The sequence below is a fragment of the Onthophagus taurus genome, chromosome 8 (assembly GCF_036711975.1).
Source record: "Onthophagus taurus isolate NC chromosome 8, IU_Otau_3.0, whole genome shotgun sequence".
NCBI classification, from domain to species: domain Eukaryota; kingdom Metazoa; phylum Arthropoda; class Insecta; order Coleoptera; family Scarabaeidae; genus Onthophagus; species Onthophagus taurus.
In genome coordinates, this window is record NC_091973.1 from 235,474 (window position 1) to 260,566 (window position 25,093).

The following is a 25,093-nucleotide window of genomic DNA, read 5'->3' on the forward strand; positions in this document are numbered from 1 at the left end:
GGCATCTTTGACTGGTACTCTGGTAAATAGAGGGCGCTAGATGGGATACGTCCATGATAACACCCCGAAGAGAACATTTAAAACAAACTCCCAGCGGAACCCGACACAGTGTTGTTGGGTCATATATGATGTTGAGATGATAAACAAGTGATAATGAATTAAGGTTTTAAATAAGACAAAAATAAAAAATGTAGTGTTTGAGTCCAAAGTTTATTGCTTATTAAAAAAAAACACATAGCCTTTTTAAGATCAAATTATTATTAATTGTAATTAGTAATTGCTAGTTTATTTACATCAGACTAGAAAGAAGATTTAGCTTTTTGTTTTTTTTTGTTTTAAAGTAATCCACATTTAAATTAACAAAATAATTCTATATACAAATAAACCTAAATTAAGTAGTAGAGCATGAACGGTGCAATTCAAATAGAAATTTGATATATTAATTAAAAAAAAAAAAAATGATAACGCAACAATTTCTATTACTAATTTTTTACGAACAAAATCCAAAATTAAATGAACCAGAAAGATAAAATTAAAAAAAAGAAGTTGCCGTTAAATAAATTACATAAAAAAGTACATTGTTACTATCGTTCTCTAAAAATTATGTAATCTGAGATGCTTGATCAATATTTTTGTTGATCTATCGCTTTTTAGAAGGGGGGATTATTTAAAAGTGAACCGCTTTCGAAACAGCCATAGTTATAATTATTTGGTAACACTCACAAATGCTCAAAATATATTTGGTTATAAATAACAGGATCTCAATAAATTACCTCCCAAAAAATAATAAAATAATAACAAATTTGGTCGAACCCATCTAGACCTCCGTTGTTTTAGCTGCCGACATCGCACCACCACCACTACCACCATGTTGCTGATGATTTTGATGCTGCTGTTGTTGCTGCTGCTGCTTTTTATTAAAGAAATTACCCAGGAACGACGAATGCTGATAATGCACCGATTTGTTGCCGCCTTTAGTTTTATCTGAACGCGAACATGTGCTAGCTGAAGTCGATTGGAATGATACTGACATCCCGCTATCTAAGGATCCCACACTCCCACGACGTTGTGCCTTTTCTCCTGCAACTGCACTGACATCACCCACATGACTTTACTGTTTACCTTAAGTCTAAATATTTATTGAACACTTACATTGCTCGTGAATATCCAACAACGAATTACTCAATGCTGAACGTTTTATTTGAGATTCGTGCGAAACCGTTTCTGAAGTCTCTTCGTTTTGTTGCATTTGTTGGTAAGGATATTGACACGGACATACTTCTACATCAGCTACACCGCTATCTCGATTTTCAGTTCCTATTATAAAAAAATCTTTTCCTAATGTTTTATAAAAGGAGTAAATACATGTACTACATATCGACTTATAACGACGAATAATATTAACAAAAACGCGCGTTATAAATCGATTTCTACTATAATAATTGAGATATTTTACCTGAACGATTTCCTCGACTTGATTTTTGCCTCTCCAACTCCGCTTCGATACGAAGATTTTCCATTTCATCCATTTCGCAAACGGATTCTTTTAAATCTTCGGCAAACTTGATTCTATCGTGTTCGTTGCGAGCGTTAAATATTATTAATGTTTTATCGTCTACGCGCTGGGATAAACGTATACCAAATGGATAATCTAAAAACAATATTTTAACTTCACCTTTATTTTAACGTATTTCATTTAATTAACTTACGTTGTGCTTCGAATAAAGTAACAGCCATCCCACATAACGGATAACTATTTCTAAAAGTATAGGTAACCGACGATTTTTTCTTGCTTAATATTTTAGTAATAACGAGTAAATCGTTAAAGAGGAAGACCTCCCGCTGATGAACACCCGGGCGTTCCTTTTTATTAACATCTGGAATCTCGTAAAGTCGACAATAACACACCAATCGACGATGTGGAAGCGCCATATTCGGTTTTTTACCAACAATTGTCGCTTGAACTTTCATTACTTGAGTCACATGATCCGAACCCGGCTTAAACTCGTTTGCTTTAACGCGCTCATAAATTCCGGTCAACATGTCGCTGTCAATATCATGGCAATCATCGATCCCACGCAAATTTTTTATGAAATCCTCCAGTTTCATTCGACGTTCCGGTTTTATGTTTGGTGTGTGTAAATCGGTGTTGAGCATTATTATTGCAAAAGCTAGCACAAATATCTAAAAGAAAATAATTTGTAAAAATTATTCGTTTTTTTTTTTTTGATTTAGTTAGTTGATCTTTTTTCAATTATTTAAAAAAAATGATTTCAGAAAAGGACGGTCCTTTTGTTACCAAAGCGATCCCATGACGCCTGACAATGGTTAGAAATGACATTAATTAATTAATTGACAAATAGGTAAGAATTAAGAAATTATAAAGATAATTTTTTTCGTAAAACTTAATTTTTATGGAATGTTAATTAGATTGTTGAAATAATTGATGATTCAACTTTAGTAATAAGTCATAAAAAGTTTCACAACTTATTTCATATAAGGGATTTAAAAGTATTTCTTTCTTACTTACGGTATCTGGCGATCGTAATCTAGCAACTATATCAACATTGCATTGACAGTAACGTTGCGAAAAGACTTCCATGAGTCGTTCAATTTTCTGGGCTTCTCCGGGCATGCGATAGTACTGTTGGAATTTTCTCAAGGCTACATCAACCTGCATACCGGCCAGGTCGAGTTCTAAAGCGAAACATTCTAGTACTGCCATGCAGAAAGGGTTTTGAAGGTTCCCCAGGTATTCGCCGATCATCTGTTTGCTGAGACCTTTTCGAGAGATTAAGAAACGTGCCACGCCCGTAGGTGTGTTTTCTAAAAACCCTTTGCGAATTAAATAGGTGATCCCGCGTTCGGGTTTTTTGTTAAACAAATTTAATCCAACGCGATATTGTCGTTTACGAACGGTTTCCGATATTTTACTGCAACTTGTTGTCGTCGGCGGTTCGGTACGTTCAAGGACATAAGTTGCACTTGAAGAGGAAGATATATTTCCTAAACTAGTCTCTAATGTGGGTTCAGCGTATTCGGGTAGATGTGGTCCACCTTTACGTTTCCAAATTGGCGAATATTCACATTGAACTCGATCAGCTGAAATACTGCTATCGCTTCCCGAGCTTTGCACGCTCGAAAGTGACCCGTTTTCCGTCGTTTTTGTCAAACCGCCATTCGAACGGTGCGAGCGTGACTCCAGCGACCTCGAAGAGATGCTGGAGGTGCGTTTGGGAACTTCCGGCGGTACCTTCCTACTGCTAACGCTGCTTCTTGATCTAACGTAACCATTGTTACCCGATGGTGTGCTATTCGCCGAATTTTGTAAGCTCATTGGTTGTTTCATCTCAATTGGAGAATAATAATGAGGATGTTGAGCGTGTGGCGAATAGTTGTCCCAACAAATTGTTGGCGTACCCGATTGACTCCTTGGTATTGGGGCTGTATCCATATTTCTGCGTTCTCGTAACGACATCGACCTCACGGGCACAGCACGTACAATTAGATTTTCATGTCCGCTGTTGAATAAATAACATAAATACAGGCTTAGAATAAAAGACGCCGTGCTTCTTTTGCGGTTATTAATCGACTACTATTTGCGATTTAATTCACGCACATTTTTTATCAAAAGGAATGCAAGGAATTTATTTTGATAGTGATTTTAAGTAAAAAAAAGTGAAAATGACTGGAATCGCCGGCGAAGTACGACCTGTCTTTGCTAGATATATTCAATGTGAGCCTGCATTTAAAAATATTTAAATAGGATTTAAACTTACTTATCAAACGGTCGGGCGTACTCGGCTTCAGATTGACCTTCGCCAATAGTGCTCCTATTATCGTCGCCGTTACTCGGAATACGTCGGGAGGTGCGTTTTTCGGCTTTAGCCATTGCCGTAATCGACGCAAATTTCTTACGTAGCGTATACCTTCTAAATGCTCGTTGAATGGTAACCGCGGCTGTACGAGCTTTAACACCACCATATTTTCTTTCCAATAATTCTATTTGTTTATCCAATATATCTTGGGAAAGCTCATAACTAAATTTTAATTAGGTTAAAAATCCAAGTTGAAAATATAAAAATACTTACGTATTTTGTACCCGTCTTTTGTGGACGTCACCGTTTCGCAGCGATCCTTTTTTGTGCAAAGGTTGCTGGACAGAAATATACCCTGATCCGTTTGGAGAAGATCGGGCATAAATCGGACTTGTGGCCGGAGTTGAGTAGTTTTGTGTTTGCATGTAGGTTGGAGCTTGAATATAAGTTTGCTCCTGAATGTGTAGGTGTGTCATATTTGAGGAAACCTGCGGTCTATCCATCTTTTGTGGAAAACTATAATAAAAAAAAACCATCACTATATATAAATTCAATAACTTTCTTTATAAACACACCTTCCCACTATAAACCCTGATATACATATAATCATTTTAAAATTAATATTTAAAAAAATTAATGCTTCTCAAAACCACCTCAACACGATGAAGAGAGTTTTGGTTCTACCCCTAAGCGAGCAGCTGACAGACTGAAGAAAGTTAAGGTTGCCCAAAAGATTTACAGGTAGAGGAGGAGAGGATCAAAACATTTTGGGTTCACGTTGCTGTTACACACCAAGGTCGATAATCGGCTCGTACTTACATTCGCTAAGCGCTAACCTGTCGAGCTCCTTACATAACGAACAGTTATTAAAACATGTTCTCCTTGACGTACAAATCGCGTTTATTACGCAACAACATCGAGATGCATCAAAAAAATGCTAAATCCAAAAAAATACCTTTCTAATTTGATCGAAATCGAAATTGTTTCACAAAAATGAGCCAAAAAAGAAAATAATAAATAATTTGTAATGACTGAAAATGATCCGAAAGTGAAAGTGAATGTACCTTTTATATAATCAAAAAAAGAAAACATTGTCATTGACATTTAGGATGAAATTTACGTACATTCTAAGCTAGAACGAAAGACGCAGGCGCGCATTTTGTTAAGAACATCGAGATCAGGTGTGGGTGATGCATGAAAAGGATGAAACCTAAGAATATATCACATGTGGGCTGTCAGCTGTCGTTTTTTGGGTAGCTAAAATTTCATTCAAAACGCATTTTATGTATATATATATATATATATTATTTTTTAACCAAAACATTTTAAAAAGATCGACTTCCGTGTATCGTTAGTTCGTTTTGTTTGTAAACACACAAAGTCTTATAGTTCTTCCTAGAATTTCTGGTAAAAATGAATAAGGGAATTTCCGGGTAAAGTCACAATTCGTTTACTAATTGGAGGTCGCTTTAAAGTTTTTATCCGGTTTATATACAAATAAATATGCCCTTTTAGTTAGCAAAAATAACGAGTCGTGAACAAAGGATGCGGTTTGGTTGTTAACAATGAGCCCGCTTAGAGATATCAAACAAAATTATTGTATCCAATTACGGTGCTTTAAATCCAACTTTTAGTATACGGAAAACTATATTAAACATTTTACAGGTATGTGAGCTTTTCTTGTGGAAAAATAATCGAAATAAAGCGACGGCAGATGTTCGTATGAGATTTCAAAAAAAAGAATAATAACCAAGAGAGGTGGAATCAGAGTAAATTCGGGTACAGTTCCGTCAAGGTATCCGAAGCCTTAGTAGACCTTTTGAGCACGTGGTCAACGAAAAATCGTCAGCAGGCAGGTGGCTGCTGCCGTCGAAGAGCAGATGTTCAAAAATCTGGTTGATTGTAACCACCTCTTTAGTAACACACGTGTCTCGCAGCTTCACAACGCCCCAAAGATGCATCTCAGTTTATAAAGCTGAATCATAAATTCAATTAATTACCATGTAAAGTAATTGCGTTTCATATTAAAACGCTAAATAGACTCGAACAGAGGAGGTTTAAATTAAACATACGCAGAAATATTAAATTCCTATTTTATTACTATTATTATGAATGTTTTCGGTTTGAGAAAAGTACCATGACCATGTATACCGCTTGTTAAAAAATTAAATTAAATTTTAATAAGGATATCCAAGGATAAATAAATTAGGACATTGTGCTAATGGAGGAGTAATTAAATGACGCAATGACGGAATTGAAATTGTCGACGATTTGCGACACTTTTACGTCCCAAATGCTTTTAATTTTACGTAAAAGTTTTCTAAAATGTCAACACTTTATAAGCGGGCTATTTTTTTATGGTGCAGTTTAAAAAGGTTTCAAGATTGATTATGATGAGAGGCCATTATATGTTTTATTCTCCTCATCGAATAACAACTTAGGGAACACGTTTTCTTGAAATTTCTTGGAAGGCGAAAATTTCGCGTCGCAAAAGCGTAAATCGGGATAGAATGCAATTGATACAAGTCAATTCTTGGAGCTATTTTCGAATATATTGTAAACATGTTTAAATCGAAAATATTGGTGAAATTCAATAACAGGAGCAAGTTCGGTTATTGCGCCACCCACGCATTTCTCGTGTTGTAAATAAATACGTTCACAAAAGCCCTTTTAAGACGGAGTTCTTTTCTATGAATTATTTGACACGTTACTTCCCCTGCATTCGACTGTACAGGAAATCATCCGTTTAAACCAGTGTACGTGCAGGTAAACATCTCTATTTCTCTCTCTCAACGAAATATGAACGAGAGAGACATTTCGATATACATTTCGTAATTCCTGGTTGCCGTATCGGTTCCAAAACGAAAATTAGTTATCCGCAATATGCGATCGAAACGGCACTAATAATTTGCTCTAACGAAATTATTTGCTCTTCTATTACCGGAAGAGCGGCATCTACGCGCTAGTCCATCTGCGGTCAATTAGTGGCCGTGGTTGCTAGTAGTTATTGATTGTGTATATAAACTTGAAAATGGTCATCTGGACCGTTATTGACGTTGTTAAAAACACAATCCATGTATAAATTTAAATTTAGATTTCTAAATAACTCTTTTTTACAATCATTTTTATAACATGATTGCGTTGATTACTGTTAAAGAAAGTATCTTTGTTAATAATGTTTTTTTTACTAAATTTGATTGGAACTTCTTTGAGCTTTCTATGAAACATGTTTATATGCAGTTTTCACAAAACTACCCGTTCCAGAAAAGCGTACCTCTGGGTAAACATGTTTATTGCGGTATATATCAATAAAAATATTTACACGAATAACATTTTAATAAATACGTTGAACATTATTTTTTTAAATCAACTTCAACTTGGCTTCCTCTTTATAAATATATGTTCCCCATGTTAGGTTTAGACTTTTTATATCATTTCATAAACTAGCGGTACTACAGTCGATATCATTTTTTAAAAATTTCTTATTATTTTTGACTTATAATGTATATTTATGAACTATTTCTATATATTTGACAATTTCTTCTTTAATAACTTTTTCTTGGAAATTTCAATAATATTATCTTATCTATAGTTTTTACGTAGAATAAATCCCCAAGTTTATGAGTATAGGTTAAGAATCATCCTGTATTTGAATAATTGGATAAAGAAGGAACTTTTTAAATTATATTTTGGCATTCTGAGAAAAGGAAAGATTATCTTTGGCATAGTTTTTATTGTTATTCTTACATAATTTCGCAATGAAAAGAGAAAGGGATAGGAATGAAATAAAAAAAATTGAAAAAAAAAGGTAACAGCATAAAATCCTATCTAGCAATTAGACATTTTCAGCACTTTCACTTAGAACGTAGTAGTTTAATGCTAAGAAATCGCGCTTTTGTTCCTCGATAAAACCGCATTGAAACTCAAACCACCGCGGACACGTATTTTACATTATAAGTCGATGATAGTAAAATTTATCGAGGCAAGCCTCTATAAACTTTCTAATTGCTTAGGGTCGTTCGTTAACTCGTTTGAGTATTTCAAAATAATCCTAAAACCTAATACTGAGCGAAACCGCGTCGTCGCTTGTCACAATTTTAGTTACAGGAAATGACTCACATCATGTATATTGTTCAATTCGTTTGTTGTTCATTTACACAATGACTGTTACAGAACGGTACTAGTTTCATGATAAACAAACCGCCCGATCAGGAGGCCGCTGTTGAAATCGGACGCGACCAACAATATCGGCGATACAAACTTAACGTGTGCTTAACCCGGAAACAACTCGTACAAACGGTAAACAACGTCAGACACGTATTCATAAGGAAGTATTTCCGAATCGTGACTATGATATTAATGATAACCAAAATTTTTATATTCAATTTTTATCTTTTTATAAAAACTTCATTTAATTTATCTTGAACACTTTCACATCCTCAACGGCACCAATTTCGTATCACCAACTGTGAAAGTATTAAATGAAATTTCAACTATAAAAAAGGCATTAAATATAATTACGCAAATAAACAAGAATTATTGAATTCTGTGTATCTCGCAATTTCATTGTAGAGATATTTACGTAGTTATGAATACTTAAGCCCACATTAAAAATGTGGAAACATAAAACCGATATTACTAGGAATCAGAACTATAGAAATTGAAGCATTGTTAGTGGTAGAACATAAATCCGAGTGGGTGAATAATTGATTGTTGGAATATGAACTAAATAAAATGAATTATTTGTGAAAATTAATATTTTTCTGGAACTATTATGCGCATATACTTTAATGGGTGCTTAAATCTATAAATAGCCAATGGAGCCCACTCAATATCGGAACACAAAGCTTCGAACCGGGAGATTCAACAAATCTACAACGTGCTTGCAACAACATACGGTTCGAATAATCGATGATTCGGCCAAACATACACGTCGGATCATGCGTCGACGAGATACATTTATGAACAGGATTACGTGTTGAATTCAGTTCGTTTTGGTTTGGAACAATTTGACGGATTCCTTGTTGCCGGGACACCGTAAAATCAATTATCGAGCTCTCCATTAGGACCAAAACATCCGAACCGTACTTAGTCTCTTTGTTTAGCGAACTTCCATTCTCTTGGAATTAACACGAAATCATTGGAAACAAAATTCTAACCGAACCACGCTTCGCATTCAACTCGAATATAGACTAAATATATATACAATAATATATTTAGTTCATTATATATATATATAAACTTATTCCAAATTGTTATTACTGTTATTACAAAAAAAACAGGTTAAAATTGTGCAATGATTGCATTGTCCTAGTTTACGAAAGGTAATCAAATGAAGGCTACCGGGTTAACGTGTGCAAAAAAAAAACATCGTCGGTTTGTAAACTAAATATTAAAGTAACAGTAAATGCCGTTGGCTTCCCAACAAGGTTAATATTTAACTGAGCCATTATCATCCGGTCAAGTCGAGCGTTCTAAACCAGTTGAAAGAACTGTAAAGCAAATTAAAACCGTTGACTTATTCTAATCGCATCAAAAGGCGAGGTTGTTCGTATGAACTTTTACAAAGCAAAATGTACTTGTTTATGTCGCAGTTTGTGACATCGTAGTATTGCCCCTGTTAGTGTAATAATAACCTTCTGAAATGGATGTTAAAGCTGTGTCCTCGTAAACAAACAAGAAATTGTGAAAACGACATAAATCGTAATAGTCCACGTAACATCGCAGGTTATCTTTAAGATATTGGCGAAAGCATGGAGGTTTAGAGCTCGTGAAAGTTCCCCGTCAATAACCTCTCCTTTTTCCTATAAATGTTTCTAATTATGTATCGGCTACAATTTCTCCCCACACAACAACAATAAAAATTTAATGAAATATAGACTAATTGTAGCCTTTTTCATTTAACATTTACAAAGTTGTAGTAGTTTTAGTTAAAGTGAAATAATTTGTAGGTCAGGTACGTTGTTATTTACACAGTGGTGACCCAATAACTTCTGTTCCGTTGTGTACGACACTTCCATTTTGATGTTTAGACCTCGTTTTCGGATTTAACCTGCTAACGGTCGAGTTTAAACGAACTAAACCGACTCTCGCCATTCAGTTGCGCAACGCGCAATAATGAAGCGGACTGTTTTTACGAAATCGCGCTCGCTTTCTTCTCTTGTAAACCTGCTCTCTTAAAAATCTATTCCATGGGATTCTCTTCGAAAATTTTTACAATTTCCACTATTATAGCTTGCCACTCTTTTTCGTCACCGAAGCGAATTTCCACAAAGAGAAAACAATCGCCAAGTTCCACTTTAGATGAACATAACATTCTTAAAGCTACTTTTTTTTAATTTCACACATTCAAGTTGTTTTAGTTAAGGTTGTAAAGTTTCACAAATCCTGTTTTACTCTTGTGAGTTTATCTTTAATTATTCAAACCACTTTCTAGGTGATTGTTATTTATTTTTTTTATTCTATTTCCTTCCACATCGTTTCACTAAACACCGTCCGAATATCCTGTTTACTCTCAACACACATGTCGCCACCGTTTCTGTATCCTCGTTAAGCTCAAATCACGATTCGCGTCGACCAATTGTTGACTCCTTCATTAGTTCCATTTTAGATCAAAGTCCAACAGATTGATATAACAATTTCGAGTTTCGGATAGACAGTGATAGGCGTCCAAATATTAGATTATAGTTTCGGACGTGATTTATCTCTTCGTACCATCTATATTGTTGTTTACAATTTTTAACATTTTTTATCCTTATCAAACAATATTTGAAATTGCAATGAATTTATTATTCGAAAAAGAAGGTATTGATGGATGTAGATGTATAAATTTACCTGATGGTGGTAATATGTTTTCTAAGGGGTGGAAGAGCTGCGCAAGCATCGGAAACGGTGACAAAACGGCTGGTATGATGATGTCGCGTGGTACATACAACCCGGAACCGCTCCTGGGCCCTAGAATGGTGCACCCTAACAACGGTTCTCGCGCTGGGCGCGTCCTTCACCACCAGATGGCCGCGCATGACGATCACTTCCGCTCGTTTCCGTTCGAATGCATAACAACACCCGCGACAATCGTGATCAGCTGACCAAAGATGTCGCAAATGAAAATATAGACATAAAAAGAGAATGTTCTTGTTTTTCGGTGACGTCACGGTTTTCGAGGCTTTTTTGGTTACATCACGATACTCTGCGCAAAACCGTTTCCAGCGACGTATGGAACGCGCACAGTAGACTTAATGGTCGCCCGAGCGGTACTAACGCTACCTAACAATTTCCCGACACTGGCGCGCGGGAGCCCCGCTTGTCTTATCCTTGCCCACTACTATAAACTGGTGTGGGTGAAATGCATTACTAACTATTAATAATTGTCTCTTTTCTTTTTACTTCTTCTTTATTCATTTACAGTCCATAGGAGCGCGCGTTAATAAGTGTAAAGATCGTGGCGGCCCCATCGACAACTGGGGCCTCCAACACTTCTCCTTTTCGATTCCAACTTTTATTACAATAAGCGTGAATCACTATCAAAGGTCTGGAATAAACAAAAATTAGCTTACATTACCATCTGTATTACCTAGAACAGAACAAAGCTCCACAATTAAATAAAGAAATTAAATATACATTTATAATACTGGAAATTACAAACTATAAATTGTCAAAGCATGAAGTATTAATTTTCATTTTAACTCGGTTGAACGCGTATAGCTATATTACGTCGAATTCGCTAGAAGTAAATTAATTAGGAGCAAATTAGTTACGTCCGAAACTACGAATTTGCATTCGAATGTCATTGAAGCGCATTCTAGAAACGCTCCGAAACGTCCATTATACGTTGATGAACAAATATAATGTTAAGAACTTTGTTATTGAAGATATCATTCGAAATGTATTAACACGTAACTGGTCGTGTGTGTGGTCAAATAGACAAAATGTATGTTATGAGAAAACGATTGATGAAAGTCAATATAAATAAAGATGAATGTTGAGAAAGTTTGAAGGCGGAAGTGTCCGTGAAAAGCCGAAAAATCGAAAATCTATTAGTACAGTTAGTAAGTCGGTGGTGAAAGTAACCGGACGTCGTATCACAATTAATGCGAGCATTTCCACCAATTACGCTTTTACGCTTTCGAGTGGCCATAGCAACCGGCCATTCGTCTTTAATTTAATATCAGCATTAATATTAACTTCCTCGGCCGCGTCTACTATTCAAACGACGTATTAGAGCGTGAAGATGGTCGGAAGTACGCGTACCGAACGAACAGAGATGGCGAGATTTCAGCTTGAACGTATTTGAAAATCCCGGACGAGAGATCTCCCGGAGCCTCAGACACGTGCAGTAGACACTTTACACCTCGTTACGGCCTCAAGAGCGCCAGCGACTCGATCGATAATCGCAAACATGTTCTGTATATGATTAAGAAGAAAAATTGAAAAAGCTTACCCCAACGTTCACTCATGTAGTATCATTCATTATAATACGAAACTTCAACATCACAAAATAACATAAATGAACTATTATTACGAGAAAGTAACAGACATAATCATTATTTCAACTGTTTGATTTCGTTAAAAAAACAAGATAACCGTTTCGATATTTTAATATCTTATCGTACACACCGTGTTGTAAACGATGAATAATGCAAGAATTTTATATAAAGTTACATATATGTAATACAAAAAATGGATGTCGAAATAAGCAAGCGCCATCTATTAATTAAGTTAACCATTTAATCGAAATAGTTGATATCAACATTATTATTACATACGTGTAGTGTTAGGTGAGAAACATTCGGGTTTAGCCGTCTTGAGAGACGCTCCGCTAAGCCCGAATGATACTAGTTCTAAGTCTAGTATTAGAGAACTAGCAATATTTGGATTTAGCCATGGGTCTAGCATTAGTTCTAATAGTAGACCTAGAAACATTTGGATTTAGCCATCTTGAAAGACGCACTATTAAATTAAATTTGGTTATGAATGCACAGATTTTTCCTAATTATCCAATTACTTTGATTAAATCACTCCAAAAGTTTTATAATCCCAATAAAAAAATGTCGTTTCACGAAAGAAATAACAATTTTTAGCGATAATTAAAATGTTACTTAAAGAAACTGTTTTGAAAATACAATTTTAGCTGGTTAAATTAAAAACGGTATTCCAGTTATATCTATGTCACATTAATTAGAAAGTTTAAACAATTAAACGGTTATAAAACTAACGTTAGTTCATAAATATACTAATAAAAACAATTGGTATATTGTATACAGTTACATATCAAGATCAATAAAGATTGTATTTATTGATTATACGTCACAAATTTGGTTAACCTCCGTGTTATTTATTGATGCTTAATAACGTCTACTACGTCAGAGATATTAATTTTAAAGCAAAACTTATTTGGCATTCGATGTCGTAAAGCGCCCAAAAAATTAACTGTATAAATTAAATTAATACAAATTGAATTAATAACAAAAATTAAATAAACAAAATAAATTAAGTAAACAGTAAATGAAAAATTGCGATGTATAATAAATGATGAAGCTTTCTATTTAAAGGTACGTTACCCTAGATAAGTGCTAGAAATGTATTAGAGAACGTGGACGCTCAAGGGGCGGCTCCGTGATTGTTTCGATTGTCAAAGTGTGCGTGCGCGGACACGTATCCGAGTTCTGATCGGTCGCAACTAGGTTATTCAGTTCGAATTATCGATACCAGGATCCTCAGAAATTATAATTACATCACCTATAATAAATATTCTAAATCGAAATCACAAAATAAGCATTAAAAAATAAATTGAACGCATTCCTGTATTCTACAATTTTATTAGTTATTGAAAATGTCATTCAGAAGAAATCCAAAGTAGCCTATATCAACCAAACTTTTTTTTTATTATACAGGTGTCCCGTATCTTCTGGATCAGAGCATTATGCGGTTGAAGGATACATTATTCTGCGTTTAGCCGTCTTAAGAGCCGTTCAGCTAAAATGTTTGTAGTTCTAACACGACATCTGGAAACGCTAGAAAAAAAGCAACTGAAGGTCTTTGATGGAGGATGGCTATTAAATTAAAGTTCCTGAATGAGTGTGGCGTTTGTTGCTATTATTACAGTACATTTCCATGTTTACTGCATAAAATATCGAATTTGTTGTGATGCTTTTTTGCCAGCACTTTCATAATAATAATGGGCGTAAATAATGTTGACAATTTGCCCCTAGGAAAAGTTTGAGTAAACATGTCTCGGGAAATACGTGGTAGCTCAATATTATTTACACCATTATTTAGATCCTATCTTTAAAAATGCAATGACACAATTATGAGGTGTATAATGTAAATTAAGTTTAAATGTACCGTTACATAATTTTACATTTTATTACTAATCTGCGCCATTTTTGTCAAAAGCAATCATTCCCACGAGTGCACTTACTACAAAAAGGAAAAATATGCAAAAATGAGACTTCATAAGAATGCGACTGGATCATATACAGTAAATCACAAAGGTTCTGCCGGTCAAATGGAGATTGTCGTCATTGAGGCGTCTTAAAGGTTCCAAGAACGATTCGGAATTCTGTATAAAATTATATAGGTGACGGTTATTCGAAAATGTTCAAAGAAATTCTAGATGCCAATTCGTACGGCAATGAAAAACGATTGCATGGGGCGTATCAAGAAGCACACGTCTTCCCAACGCCAAAAAGGAATAGAAATCAGGCGGAAAAAAGAAGTTTACGAATAAGTTTATAAATGACCTTACAAAATATCGCGATTTGGCTATGAATAGATATGAAAATTTATTCAACCATGTTTCGGTGGGAACTAATTTGTTTACATCATAAGATATAAACAAAATGTTTAAGGAGCAATCAGTAATTTTACTAATTTACTAACTAAACACTAGAACTGGGAAGTTTCGTCTAATTTGGTAATATAACTAATCATGTCTTGAAGTCAAATTTAGAATCCCTAAATGTTTTTATGTGTTTTTGCTTCTTTTTAGCATCTCGTTCGTGTATATCTTGTTGTTGGAATTTGTTTAGATACAATGTGTGTCCATAATTATCTTGTGTGGCAGTTTAGTTAGTTTCGCCGGCATTATAAATCTGGGATTACAATAACATTTCTTGATTATACCATGAGTGTTGAATTCAATCTGTATGCGCTGACATTTAGACTTCAAATATTACATGCATATATCAATAATATGACAAAAACCGTTTTAATGAGGTCCGATATATATTGAGGTTTTACTGTATCATGAAATAAAATATTATATTTAAGATGCCCATTTGTTTATTTATTTCTTACAATACCTAATAGTTATATACCATTATATGTTAATTAAAAATGCTGTGGCGTGTATGATGTCTTTTTGATCCGGCGTATCTTTTGATCCTCATTTCTTCACTTCGTACTTGTTTCTGAAAAATATTGCAGCCAGATGGACCGTATTATTTGATTTTCAGTAACTGTTAAAACCTTATTTTGTGAATTTTCTTGTAACAACCCTAGTAGTTGTAGGATAGAAAAAATCAATATAACGCGTTGTGAGATTAAGAAAGTTTGATCGAATTTTACGATAGTAAACGCTCAGATTATGCAACCAAATACGCGTATGCGTCATCGTGTTTTATCGAATTTTCCGATCATTGTAAAATAAAAACATCTGTTTTTGTGGGTATCTGTTCTTATCGGATAAAAAACGATTTAATACTCTATTTCACAAATTCAATTTTGCAGTACAAGGACAAATGCTGTCATAAAAAAATTCATGATTAAGAAACGTATTTAATTTATGACATAGATTTATTTTTTAAACCTTATTTTATGACTGCATAAAGATGTTAATGATATTATAAAAATGTGTTTTTTAATGAACTTACCTTTCGTCCTGAACTCTTTTTAGTTCGACCATCTCAAGTTCGAATCGAAGATTGCTATTTTCACACAGCAGGAGGTCCCTTTCGCTGGCCAAGCCATCTAGTTCCCTTTTGAGTCTTAAAATTTGTTCCCGCTGGTCCCTTATGATGGTATCTTTTTGGGCTAGCAAAGTGTTCACATCCAGGGTGTCTCCGGGTATGGCCAGGGGCCTCCCACCGTTGTAATCACACATGCTGATTCGCCGCCCTCGTACTTCGCTCCCTTAAGCGTCCCCATTGATTTGATGGGCCATACTTATCGACGTTGCGTCGATTACCTTTTTAAACGATTTATTATTAACAATTTTGACCTGACATAAAAGCTATTCAACTTTGGGGGCCCCGTTTTTACCGTACAAACAACAACAATGACAGTTCTAGCGCGCCATGTTTGTCTTTTTGTCAATTATTGGTCGACCGCTAGAGGTCGCCCTAATTTTTTTTTCGGCTTTATCTATCTATTGTGGTTATGTACAGGTGTTTACAAAAATTTTATACCTTCTTAATAAACAAAATAAATTCAATAATTAAGAAAAAATTACTAATTAATATTATTATTAATTACATTGTAATTAATTCGCGTTTGTTTGCAATGTTTCGACATCTAAAAATCAACAAAAGTAAGTAGACCTTAATAAATAAGTATATATATACATATATTTATATACAGTAAGAAATATATATAAAGTTTTTAATTTTTTATTATTTAACATTTGCTTCATTTTTAATTTAGTGTTAAAGGATCGATCAATATTTTTATTCTAACCTCAAAATGATTGTTTACCGGTATATATAGGTGTTTTTAAGTTGATGCGACCCAACCCAACTCAACCCAACCCCTCCTCCTCCAAGTTATAGCCCTCTAAAGTTAAGGGAAAAAATCTGCAATTTGCCTATCTCTTGACATTTTACAACTAACACATTGTTAGTTTAATCACAAAAAATAAAATAATGCTGAGATCAACTTGACATAACTTCATTTTTTTGACTAATAACCGATCTCTGAATTAATTCACTTGAGCCTGTGTATTATTTTATTTTTTTGTGATCAAACAATTTTAGCAGAAAATGTTAAGAGACAAATAAGTTGCGTGTTGAATCCCTCTATTTAAATCAAGTTTTTAAATAGCAAAATGTAGACGCATTAAAAAGTTCTGATGCAAAGTATTATAGGGATTGATATTTTCAGCTCCTTGTCGTCAAAAAGTGTCATTTTATTAGCAACAGTTATCTACTAAATTTCATTCTTCTAAATTCCTCCATAGTGGATTTATTAAATAAAAACAATTTTTTCCCCTAACTTTATAGTGCTGTAACTCCGTGGGGAAGGACTTTTGAACAAAAAGTTATATGAAAGACCCCCCTTAATTTTTGCTGAAAAATCACTCCTTGAAAGATTTCGCTTCAATTTAGAAACACCTGTATATATAAATAACAGGGTGGTTCAGTTTTTAATCTGGAAACTTTAATATTATATAATAATAAACATATAATTTTATTATATATTTATTTATAATAAACTTTATTATTCAATAATAAAATCAAAACAATAGATATTTGAAAAATCGGTTTAATTAATTCAACCGAGCCTTTCATTGACCACAAATGCACCTCAACTAATAATGGTTTTATTAATAACCATGCCGAAATTGGAAAATTACCGCGCACATACACCGCCGGAATGCGATAATTAAATAGCATGCGTTAATATGAGCATTAGTGGCTAATTCTATCTCTATTCTGGGCAATACTTTTTCATTAACAACCATTCAGTCTACTTGTCGAAGATTTTCCGGGGGTTTTCAGCAATGCTCGCCATTTAAGCCTCTTTTCCGTACGCCAAAATCACCCTGTGCGTTCAAATTATATTTATTGTATACATATATTAACTCCTTTGTATCATTTAATGGATACAGTACTATAAAAACCAATTTAAATTAATTGATTTAATCAATTTAGAAAATGCGTTTTCCTCTGCAAATATCTTCAATATATCCAAATAATTGGTATCCAAAGCGTTGCCTTGTCCTTTGTGCTCATCAATTGTCAGAATCATTGTCTTTAGTCCCTTGGAGGAAACCTTACCTTATTGTTGTTTCTGGAAAAAAATGTTCTAACTGCTATAGGTGTCTTAAAATTTTGTCTTTGTGCAACGAAGGTGTTTCGGATTATTATAAATTAAATAACTGAGATTTCCAATTTTTTCAAGCATGCATATAATTATATAATTTATTACTGAGCTATTAAAGGACCCAAATTGATCGCGTCATTTAAATATTTTGCGAAGCTGGCTTTTTAATTTAATTAATAAATAAAAAGCCGAATTTTTAATTTTTATTTAATGTATTATTTTAGGTGCCTGGTATACTTTTTTTCATCACATTGGAAGAATAAATTTATCTCTCGCGATCGGACAATTAACATTGTAATATACCGATAAATAGAAAGAAAATAATAATACATTTCCAACGAAAATTGAATAAATCCTTTATAAGTATGTTATAATGCAAATATTGGAATCGACGGGGATGGTATAAACATGCTGAATTTCAACAGTTTGCGTGGGTATTATAGGAAGATCGGCAGATGTCGGGTGGATTCGCGGACCGGGCATATGATTACAAATAGAAAGCCCGGCAACTTTCGATAGTATTTGTTTACGATTCGAGCCGATAACATCTAGATAAGATACAACCGTTGCTTGGATAGGTCGACGCTTCCTCTGAAGCTAAGTTGACTTTAAAACTTATAAAATACTGAAGATTTCCAGTTTTTCTGCAAATATGGGTGTTAATTGGCTCGCACACGTTTATGTTCATCATCCTTTTAAGATCATTATCACGATTTCTCTTCTTTCTGGAACTTGTTTAATTCTTCCTTTTGTTATAAGAGATTTTCCGAACTTTAGTGATCCCCAATTGGTAAGTAATACTAAAATTTTATTTATACATAAAATTAAAAAAAAAATCATTTTAGGGCTATCAAACAAGAGGCACACCAATGGCTAATAAGTTGACGACTTGGTTCAATTTAATTGAACAGACCAAGGAGGATGGAATTTTTACCACAAACCCCATGGAATATTTATATAGAAAGAATATTACCACTTTTTCTTTGAATCGCAATAACACAGCCCAAGAACTAGATAACAAGGTTTATGGAAAGGTGCTTAATTCATCTAAAAGACGGGTAAAAGAAATTATTAATTATCATTCTAACACAACAAAACATTATTTCCAAATAACTAACAGCAGCAACTTTCTGCAGGTAAAGATTTATATTTGTTGTTATTTTTCGTTCAATAAACTTTATTGCTCATTTTTGTTAGCGCCATTCGTTTACACAAAATCATCCTCATCAATTTATTCGCGTAATTGTTTTTAATAGAAACTGACCCGCAGCATATTCAATGGAACCTCCCAAGATCACAACTGGTTTCAGTTACGCCTCTTTTTCGTGGGTAACCAAAAACACAAGATCAGCGAAGAGGATTGGGACCGACTCAGCGCTGGCAAATCTGGCTACTTTTGCGGTTCTCCACGTAAGTAAGAAAAGTTAACCAAAAAATTATTAATATGTTAAAGAAAATTTTAAACTCAGATCCGGATTATTCTCATGTCGTCTTGGAATCAGCCTATGGACACGATTTATTCACATTACAATCCCTTCAAGCAATCTGTCGCATGCAAGATGTTTTAACCCAAAATAAACTATTTAAAGGACTTTGTGTTAGACGTATAAAAAGTAAACAATGTTGTCGATGTTGGTCCCTTCCAAATTATGTAGCTCTCCTGAATGATCGTGAATCTTGTCGAGATATTACGGTAAGATTTTATCAATAGAAAATTTGTTTTATATTAATTTTTAATTAATGTAAGGTTAATGATGTAGAAAAAACGAAAGAGTTATTACGAAATTGTTCGCATTATTATCACAGTGCGAAATTAAGCTACGATTGCAGCCAAGAAAACGAAGCATGTCATCTTCCTGCTCATTGTTCAAAACATAATGCTGTCTTTAGTATTATGAATTATTTAACAAGTACTTCATTTTTGCCACCAAATGTATGTATAGAAAAAAAAATTAATAATGACTTGTATTTATTCTTTTTTGTAGAAAACTGAAGACATAAAATTACACCAAACAATAATTTTTATTCCGGTTGCTTGTTCTTCTGTTATGTTAGATTATTACAATGAAATTGTTGTTGCTACATTGAATTTCGATGGAATTTCAATTGTAGCAAGTGAGTTTGGTTTAAAAAGTTTAGTTTTTGAGCAATATTTAATTAGAGATTCTTGGCTACTCAGTTTTGGTGCTTTGTTTGTTTTTGTAACCATGTGTTTTTATACACGATCAATATTTCTTACTATTATGACAATAATTGGCATATTATTTTCACTTGGAGTTTCATATTTCCTGTACAAGTTCGTTTTTAACCTGGATTATTTTCCGTTCATGAATCTGTTGACCATCGTTATCGTTTTAGGTACGACATATTAATCACAATATTTATATATTCATTTTTTAATCATTTTTTTTATTATTTGTTTATAATTGTTTTGTTAGGTATCGGTACTGATGATGCGTTTGTGTTTTGTAATATCTGGAAAATGCAGAAAGAATCTTTCGGGGGTCCTTTGGTTAAGGTGATGTCTTCAACGTTAGATCACGCAATCGTTTCGATGATAATAACATCATTTACGACCGCGGTAGCTTTTGCCGCATCATATATTAGTTCAATAACGGCAATTAAGTGTTTCAGGTGAGTTAGAAGTTATGAAATTTCGAGTAATATTATTTATTTATTTATTTTTTGTAGTTTATTTGCGAGTATTACGATTATGATTAACTGTTTTATGATGATATTTTGGTTCCCACCTTGCGTAATTATTTGGGAAAACAAGTTTCGATCGATGAATAGCCCCTCAAAATGTACGCGACCGATTTGGAAACGATTTTCGCGACAATTTCGTCGCCATAGTCCAAGTTGGATAATTACATTGAAAACTATCTTTATCGATTCAGTTATAAGATTTAGACACACTTGGTTTTGGACGTTATCACCGGTGGCTGTTGCGTGTGGAATTGTTGTTTTTTATTATCCAAAACTTCAGTTACCCAATACGAACGAATTTCAATTATTGCATAATTCACATCCTTTCGAGCAATATGAAATGCATTATAGTAAAATGTTTTGGTTCAGTAAATCATTGAGGGTTAGTTTTACAAAATAATTTTTTGATATTATTTTGATGTTAATTATATTTTTTAGGAAGATCAAAAAATGAAATTACCACTAAGATTTGTTTGGGGAGTTGTTCCCCAAGATAACGGAAATTACCTTGAACCATTATCGTATGGAACTTTACAACTCGACGAAAGGTTTAACATGTCTCACCCAGATTCGCAGGTTTGGTTGTTAAATTTTTGTCGAAACATCCGCGAACATTTTTTTCATGGAATAAATTTGGGTTTGACGCTTACAAATTGTTTTATCGAAACGTTCAAGGAATGGATGAAAAGGAAATGTGAGGATGATATGGAAAACGTAAATCATAGCCCTTGCTGCGAAACGGAAACATTTCCGTTTCGCAGCTGGGTATTCGAAAAATGTGTTGTCGAAGCGATTGCTTATCTTTACAAAACACCACAAGCTTTTCGTTCACACGGTTTTGCAGGCCCCAAATTTTCAAAAGAAAATGATCCCGTTATTAAAGCCTTGGTCATTGAATTCCAGAGTAACTACACATTTTCATTATCCTATAACCACATGAAAGAATTTGTAAATGAAGTGGAAACTTGGTTTATTAATGAATTAGAAACTGCACCAGAAACGATGCGGGGTGGCTTTTTTATCAGTAACACCGACTTTTACGATTTACAAAAAGTTTTGTCCGAAGGTACAGTAACAGCTGTAATAGTATCAATGACTTTGTCACTAATAGTGTTGTATTTGACAACGCTAAATATCATCACAAGCACTTTTGCTATCATGAACATCACTTGTAATGTTGTAGTAACGCTGGCATTTTTAATTTTATTAAAATGGACCTTAAATATTATTGAATCAATGTCTATATCATGCGCCATTGGTTTAGCCGTTGATTTTCCGCTACATTACACGATCAGTTACAAATTTCAATCGTCTAATCATCAAAATAGACTCGGCATTGCTCGACAAGCTTTAACGAATATGTTAACACCGGTTACGATGTCCGCTTTAACAACCGGAGTAGTCGGTGCTTTAATGTTACCTTCAAGGGTAATGGCTTATATCCAAATCGGCACGTTTCTTATAATCGTTGTAACCATAAGCTGGATATACTCGACTGTTCATTTAGTATCAATGTTGGCTTTGTTTGGACCCATACGCAATTTTGGCCAATGTACCTACAAACGATTATTTTGTAAGAAAACGGAAAGGAGGCCGAACCCTCTTCGAAGAGTTCCTCCGAAGTCCGATGAGCACGAGATGGATTTGCTACCGGTTAAACCAAGCACTACAAATATTAAACCTCCCTCTTCATCTTCAAACCAATCTCCTTCGGGTGTCAGTGTAATCACGGTTACAACGCAACCCGAAGAAATTTGATTACAATCGAATTTCCTAATAAAAAGATCCCCGCTTAACTCAACATACGTACTTAACGTATGTTCAATATTAAGAGTACCAAATCATTACATCAATAGATAAATCTGTTAATGTAACTTAAAAGAACTTATTAAATAGGAGTTCAAACATTTTTGTGACACTTCAGGGGTGTTTCTAATGAACATACGATATATCAATGATAAAATCTTGGCTTTAAGTCTCATAATCTATCTTTCACCCCAAACACCTGAATGTTAACTGTGATAATTGTATGCATTTACAGTTTTGTAGTTTTTTATGTTGAATGTAAAAGCGGCTTTTGGAAACGTTCGAGAGTTTATCTTGGTGTTAACCGATAAAATCTTTTAATTTTTTGACAGACTTCGAAAGAAATATTATGATCGTTGGATATTTAAACGTTCTTTAAAGCCGTTTATGCATTTTTGCAGGAGGTTTTATCCACTTTATTCAAAAATATGTAAGTATATACTCTTGACTGTCTATGAATGTTAGATATTAATCTGTATTTGGAAATATTATAAATGTAACATTCCAAATGTACTTTAATAAAACTTAAAAGGCACTTACTTTTTTAATAATACATTTTTTTTTGATCAAATAACTATAATTCAATAATTAAAACAATTTTCAATGACTTTGTCAGTAATAGTGTTGCATTTGACAATATTAAATATCATCACAAGCACTTTTGCTATCATAAACATCACTTGTAATGTTGTAGTAACGTTGGCCTTTTTAATTTTATTAAAATGGACCTTAAATATTATTGAATCAATGTCTATATCATATAGGGTCAGTCATAAATTTGAATCGTCTAACCATCAATAGACTCGGCATTGGTTACGATGTCCGTTTTAACAACCGAAGTAGTCGGTGTTTTAATGTTACCTTCATCCGTAATGGCGTATATTCAAATCGGCACGTATCTTATACGTGTTATAATCATAAACTGGATATTCTCGACGATTCATTTAGGATCAGTATTCGCCTTGTTTGGACCAATACACAATTATAGACAATGTTCCAACAACCAATTATTTTGTAAGATAACGGAAAGGAGGCCGAACCCTGTTTGAAGAGTTCTGCCGAAATCCGATGAGCACGAGCTGTTTGCGCACAATTTTGAATACACTCAAATTTCCTTATAAAAAAATCCCCGCATAACTCCTTAAAGAATATTTCAGACTTACGATCTAAGTATACAGCAAAAAGACTTAAAATAAAAAAAAAATTGTATTCTTGGAAAAATCGTAAGTCGGAAATAACGTATGTTCAATATTAGGAGTATCAAATCATTTTAATTAATGATTGATCCTTATTGTACCTTTAGTCACTATCTTCTTTGTTATTATCATTAATTTATATCCTTTATAACTTAATTTTCTTAAAATTGTCAACAAAATACTTTTGGAGTGCCATGATTTAACTAATACATAAATCTGTTAATGTATAATTATATTAAATATCTTATTAAATGGGAGTTCTATAATTTTTGTGGCTCTTCGGAAGTGTTTCTATTGAACATACGATATATCAATGATAAAACCTTGGCTTTAAGTGTAATAACCCTTCAATTCCCGTCTTTTACCCCAAACACCTGAATGTTAACTGTGATAATTGTATTTATTTACAGTTTTGTAGTTTTTTATATTGAATGTAAAGGCGGCTTTGGGAAACTTTTTTTTATTATTTTGACAGACATTGAAAGAAATTTTATGATCGTTGGATATTTAAACGTTCCTTAAAGCCGTTTATGCATGTTTGTAGGAGGTTTTGTCCTCTTTATTCTAAAATATATAAGTATATACTCTTGATTGTCTACGAATGTAATTAATGTACTTCAATAAAACTTAAAAGGCACTCCGTTTTTTGTTATTAATTCATTTATTTTTAATCAAATAATTATAATTCAATAATTACAATAATTTGATAAATCAATTTGCAATGACTTTGTCACTAATATAGAATACAATGGAATAGTGTTGTATTTGAACCGGTGTGAAGGTAGCAGTAGAAGATCGCAGTAGAAATTCCAAAAGTTACCCGAACGTCCATAGACATCCGCAAAATGGGGGCTCAATATGTTAGGTGTAGAAAACATTACGTTATTAAATTATAAAATTAATCGTGGCAAATTAGATGAGTTTAGACAAGATTTATACATACTTCAGGCGGGAAGAAAGTATTTTAACTGGTTACTACATTGAAGCGCCTTCCCCCAAAGTCCTCTTTAGGACCTGCTGGTAAAGTTTGAGATAGCCAAAGAAACAGTGGTCATTTCAAGAGTCAGAGCGTCTCCTCGAGGTGCTTTAGAGCCTTTACCACCGTTTCCACCACATTTCCCTTTTCCTTCTCCGGAATTACTATAAGGTATTTCGGACTTAAGCCTAGGTCACACGTAACGAGTACAGTGGCGAGACAGTAAAATGACACTAGGCCGAGAGAGTAGCGTGGCACTCGGTCCAGTAAATAGAATAGGGTCCGAGTGACTGTCTCGCCCTGGTACTATCTAGCCCTGGTAATATGTTTATACCAACCGAGGACTCGGCCGAGTACACTGTCTCGTACACTGGCTTAAGCCTAGGTCACACGTAACGAGTACAGTGGCGAGACAGTGTACTCGGCCGAGCGCTCGACCTAGTACCAGGACGAGACAGTCAGTCTAGTGTCATTTTACTGTCTCGCCACTGTACTCGTTACGTGTGACCTAGGCTTTACTGCAGGAGTATCCCCGCCCTACTTCCATCGAC

At 34.0% G+C, this 25,093-nt stretch overlaps 2 protein-coding genes across 13 annotated transcripts; one reads left to right on the forward strand and one right to left on the reverse strand.

Moving 5' to 3' along the window:
* Positions 1 to 191: 191 nt before the first annotated feature.
* On the reverse strand, positions 192 to 16,130 carry LOC111414219 (Brefeldin-resistant Arf-GEF family protein schizo). Of its 8 annotated transcripts, none has more exons than XM_071198566.1 (8): positions 15,692 to 16,130; positions 4,092 to 4,334; positions 3,780 to 4,040; positions 2,531 to 3,482; positions 1,710 to 2,184; positions 1,457 to 1,651; positions 1,153 to 1,338; positions 192 to 1,086 (listed from the first exon to the last, which is right to left on the reverse strand). In XM_071198566.1, the coding sequence occupies exons 1-8, from the start codon at positions 15,919 to 15,921 to the stop codon at positions 818 to 820; spliced, it is 2,811 nt and encodes a 936-aa protein (XP_071054667.1). In that variant the 5' UTR covers positions 15,922 to 16,130; the 3' UTR covers positions 192 to 817. The 8 variants fall into 8 exon arrangements, with proteins under 8 accessions (XP_071054667.1, XP_071054671.1, XP_022901260.1 ...); XM_071198570.1 differs by having other exon boundaries at positions 1,153 to 1,317; positions 2,531 to 3,521; positions 15,692 to 16,129; XM_023045492.2 differs by having other exon boundaries at positions 1,153 to 1,332; positions 2,531 to 3,521; positions 15,692 to 16,129.
* Positions 16,131 to 16,180: 50 nt separating this feature from the next.
* Positions 16,181 to 24,203, forward strand: LOC111414217 (RND transporter family member dispatched). Of its 5 annotated transcripts, none has more exons than XM_023045489.2 (10): positions 16,181 to 16,347; positions 18,083 to 18,648; positions 18,704 to 18,916; positions 19,115 to 19,272; positions 19,328 to 19,551; positions 19,606 to 19,791; positions 19,844 to 20,216; positions 20,297 to 20,492; positions 20,550 to 20,946; positions 21,003 to 24,203. In XM_023045489.2, the coding sequence occupies exons 4-10, from the start codon at positions 19,137 to 19,139 to the stop codon at positions 22,320 to 22,322; spliced, it is 2,832 nt and encodes a 943-aa protein (XP_022901257.2). In that variant the 5' UTR covers positions 16,181 to 16,347; positions 18,083 to 18,648; positions 18,704 to 18,916; positions 19,115 to 19,136; the 3' UTR covers positions 22,323 to 24,203. The 5 variants fall into 5 exon arrangements, with proteins under 5 accessions (XP_022901257.2, XP_022901255.2, XP_022901256.2 ...); XM_023045487.2 differs by having other exon boundaries at positions 19,115 to 19,268; XM_023045488.2 differs by lacking the exons at positions 16,181 to 16,347; positions 18,083 to 18,648 and having other exon boundaries at positions 18,803 to 18,916; positions 19,129 to 19,268.
* Positions 24,204 to 25,093: the final 890 nt, after the last annotated feature.

What these genes read in the sequence shown, in the direction of transcription:
- LOC111414217 (XM_023045487.2), top strand. Translation starts at nt 18,511, where the DNA reads ATGGGTGTTAATTGGCTCGCACACGTTTATGTTCATCATCCTTTTAAG. An exon ending in CTACTTTTGCGGTTCTCCAC is followed by an intron (nt 19,269 to 19,327) that starts GTAAGTAAGAAA and finishes TTTTAAACTCAG; the next exon opens with ATCCGGATTATTCTCATGTC. An exon ending in GGTTCAGTAAATCATTGAGG is followed by an intron (nt 20,947 to 21,002) that starts GTTAGTTTTACA and finishes TATATTTTTTAG; the next exon opens with GAAGATCAAAAAATGAAATT.
- LOC111414219 (XM_071198565.1), bottom strand. Translation starts at nt 15,921, where the DNA reads ATGTGTGATTACAACGGTGGGAGGCCCCTGGCCATACCCGGAGACACC. An exon ending in AAAAGAGTTCAGGACGAAAG is followed by an intron (nt 4,335 to 15,691) that starts GTAAGTTCATTA and finishes TTTTTATTATAG; the next exon opens with TTTTCCACAAAAGATGGATA. An exon ending in TACTTTATTCGAAGCACAAC is followed by an intron (nt 1,652 to 1,709) that starts GTAAGTTAATTA and finishes TATTGTTTTTAG; the next exon opens with ATTATCCATTTGGTATACGT.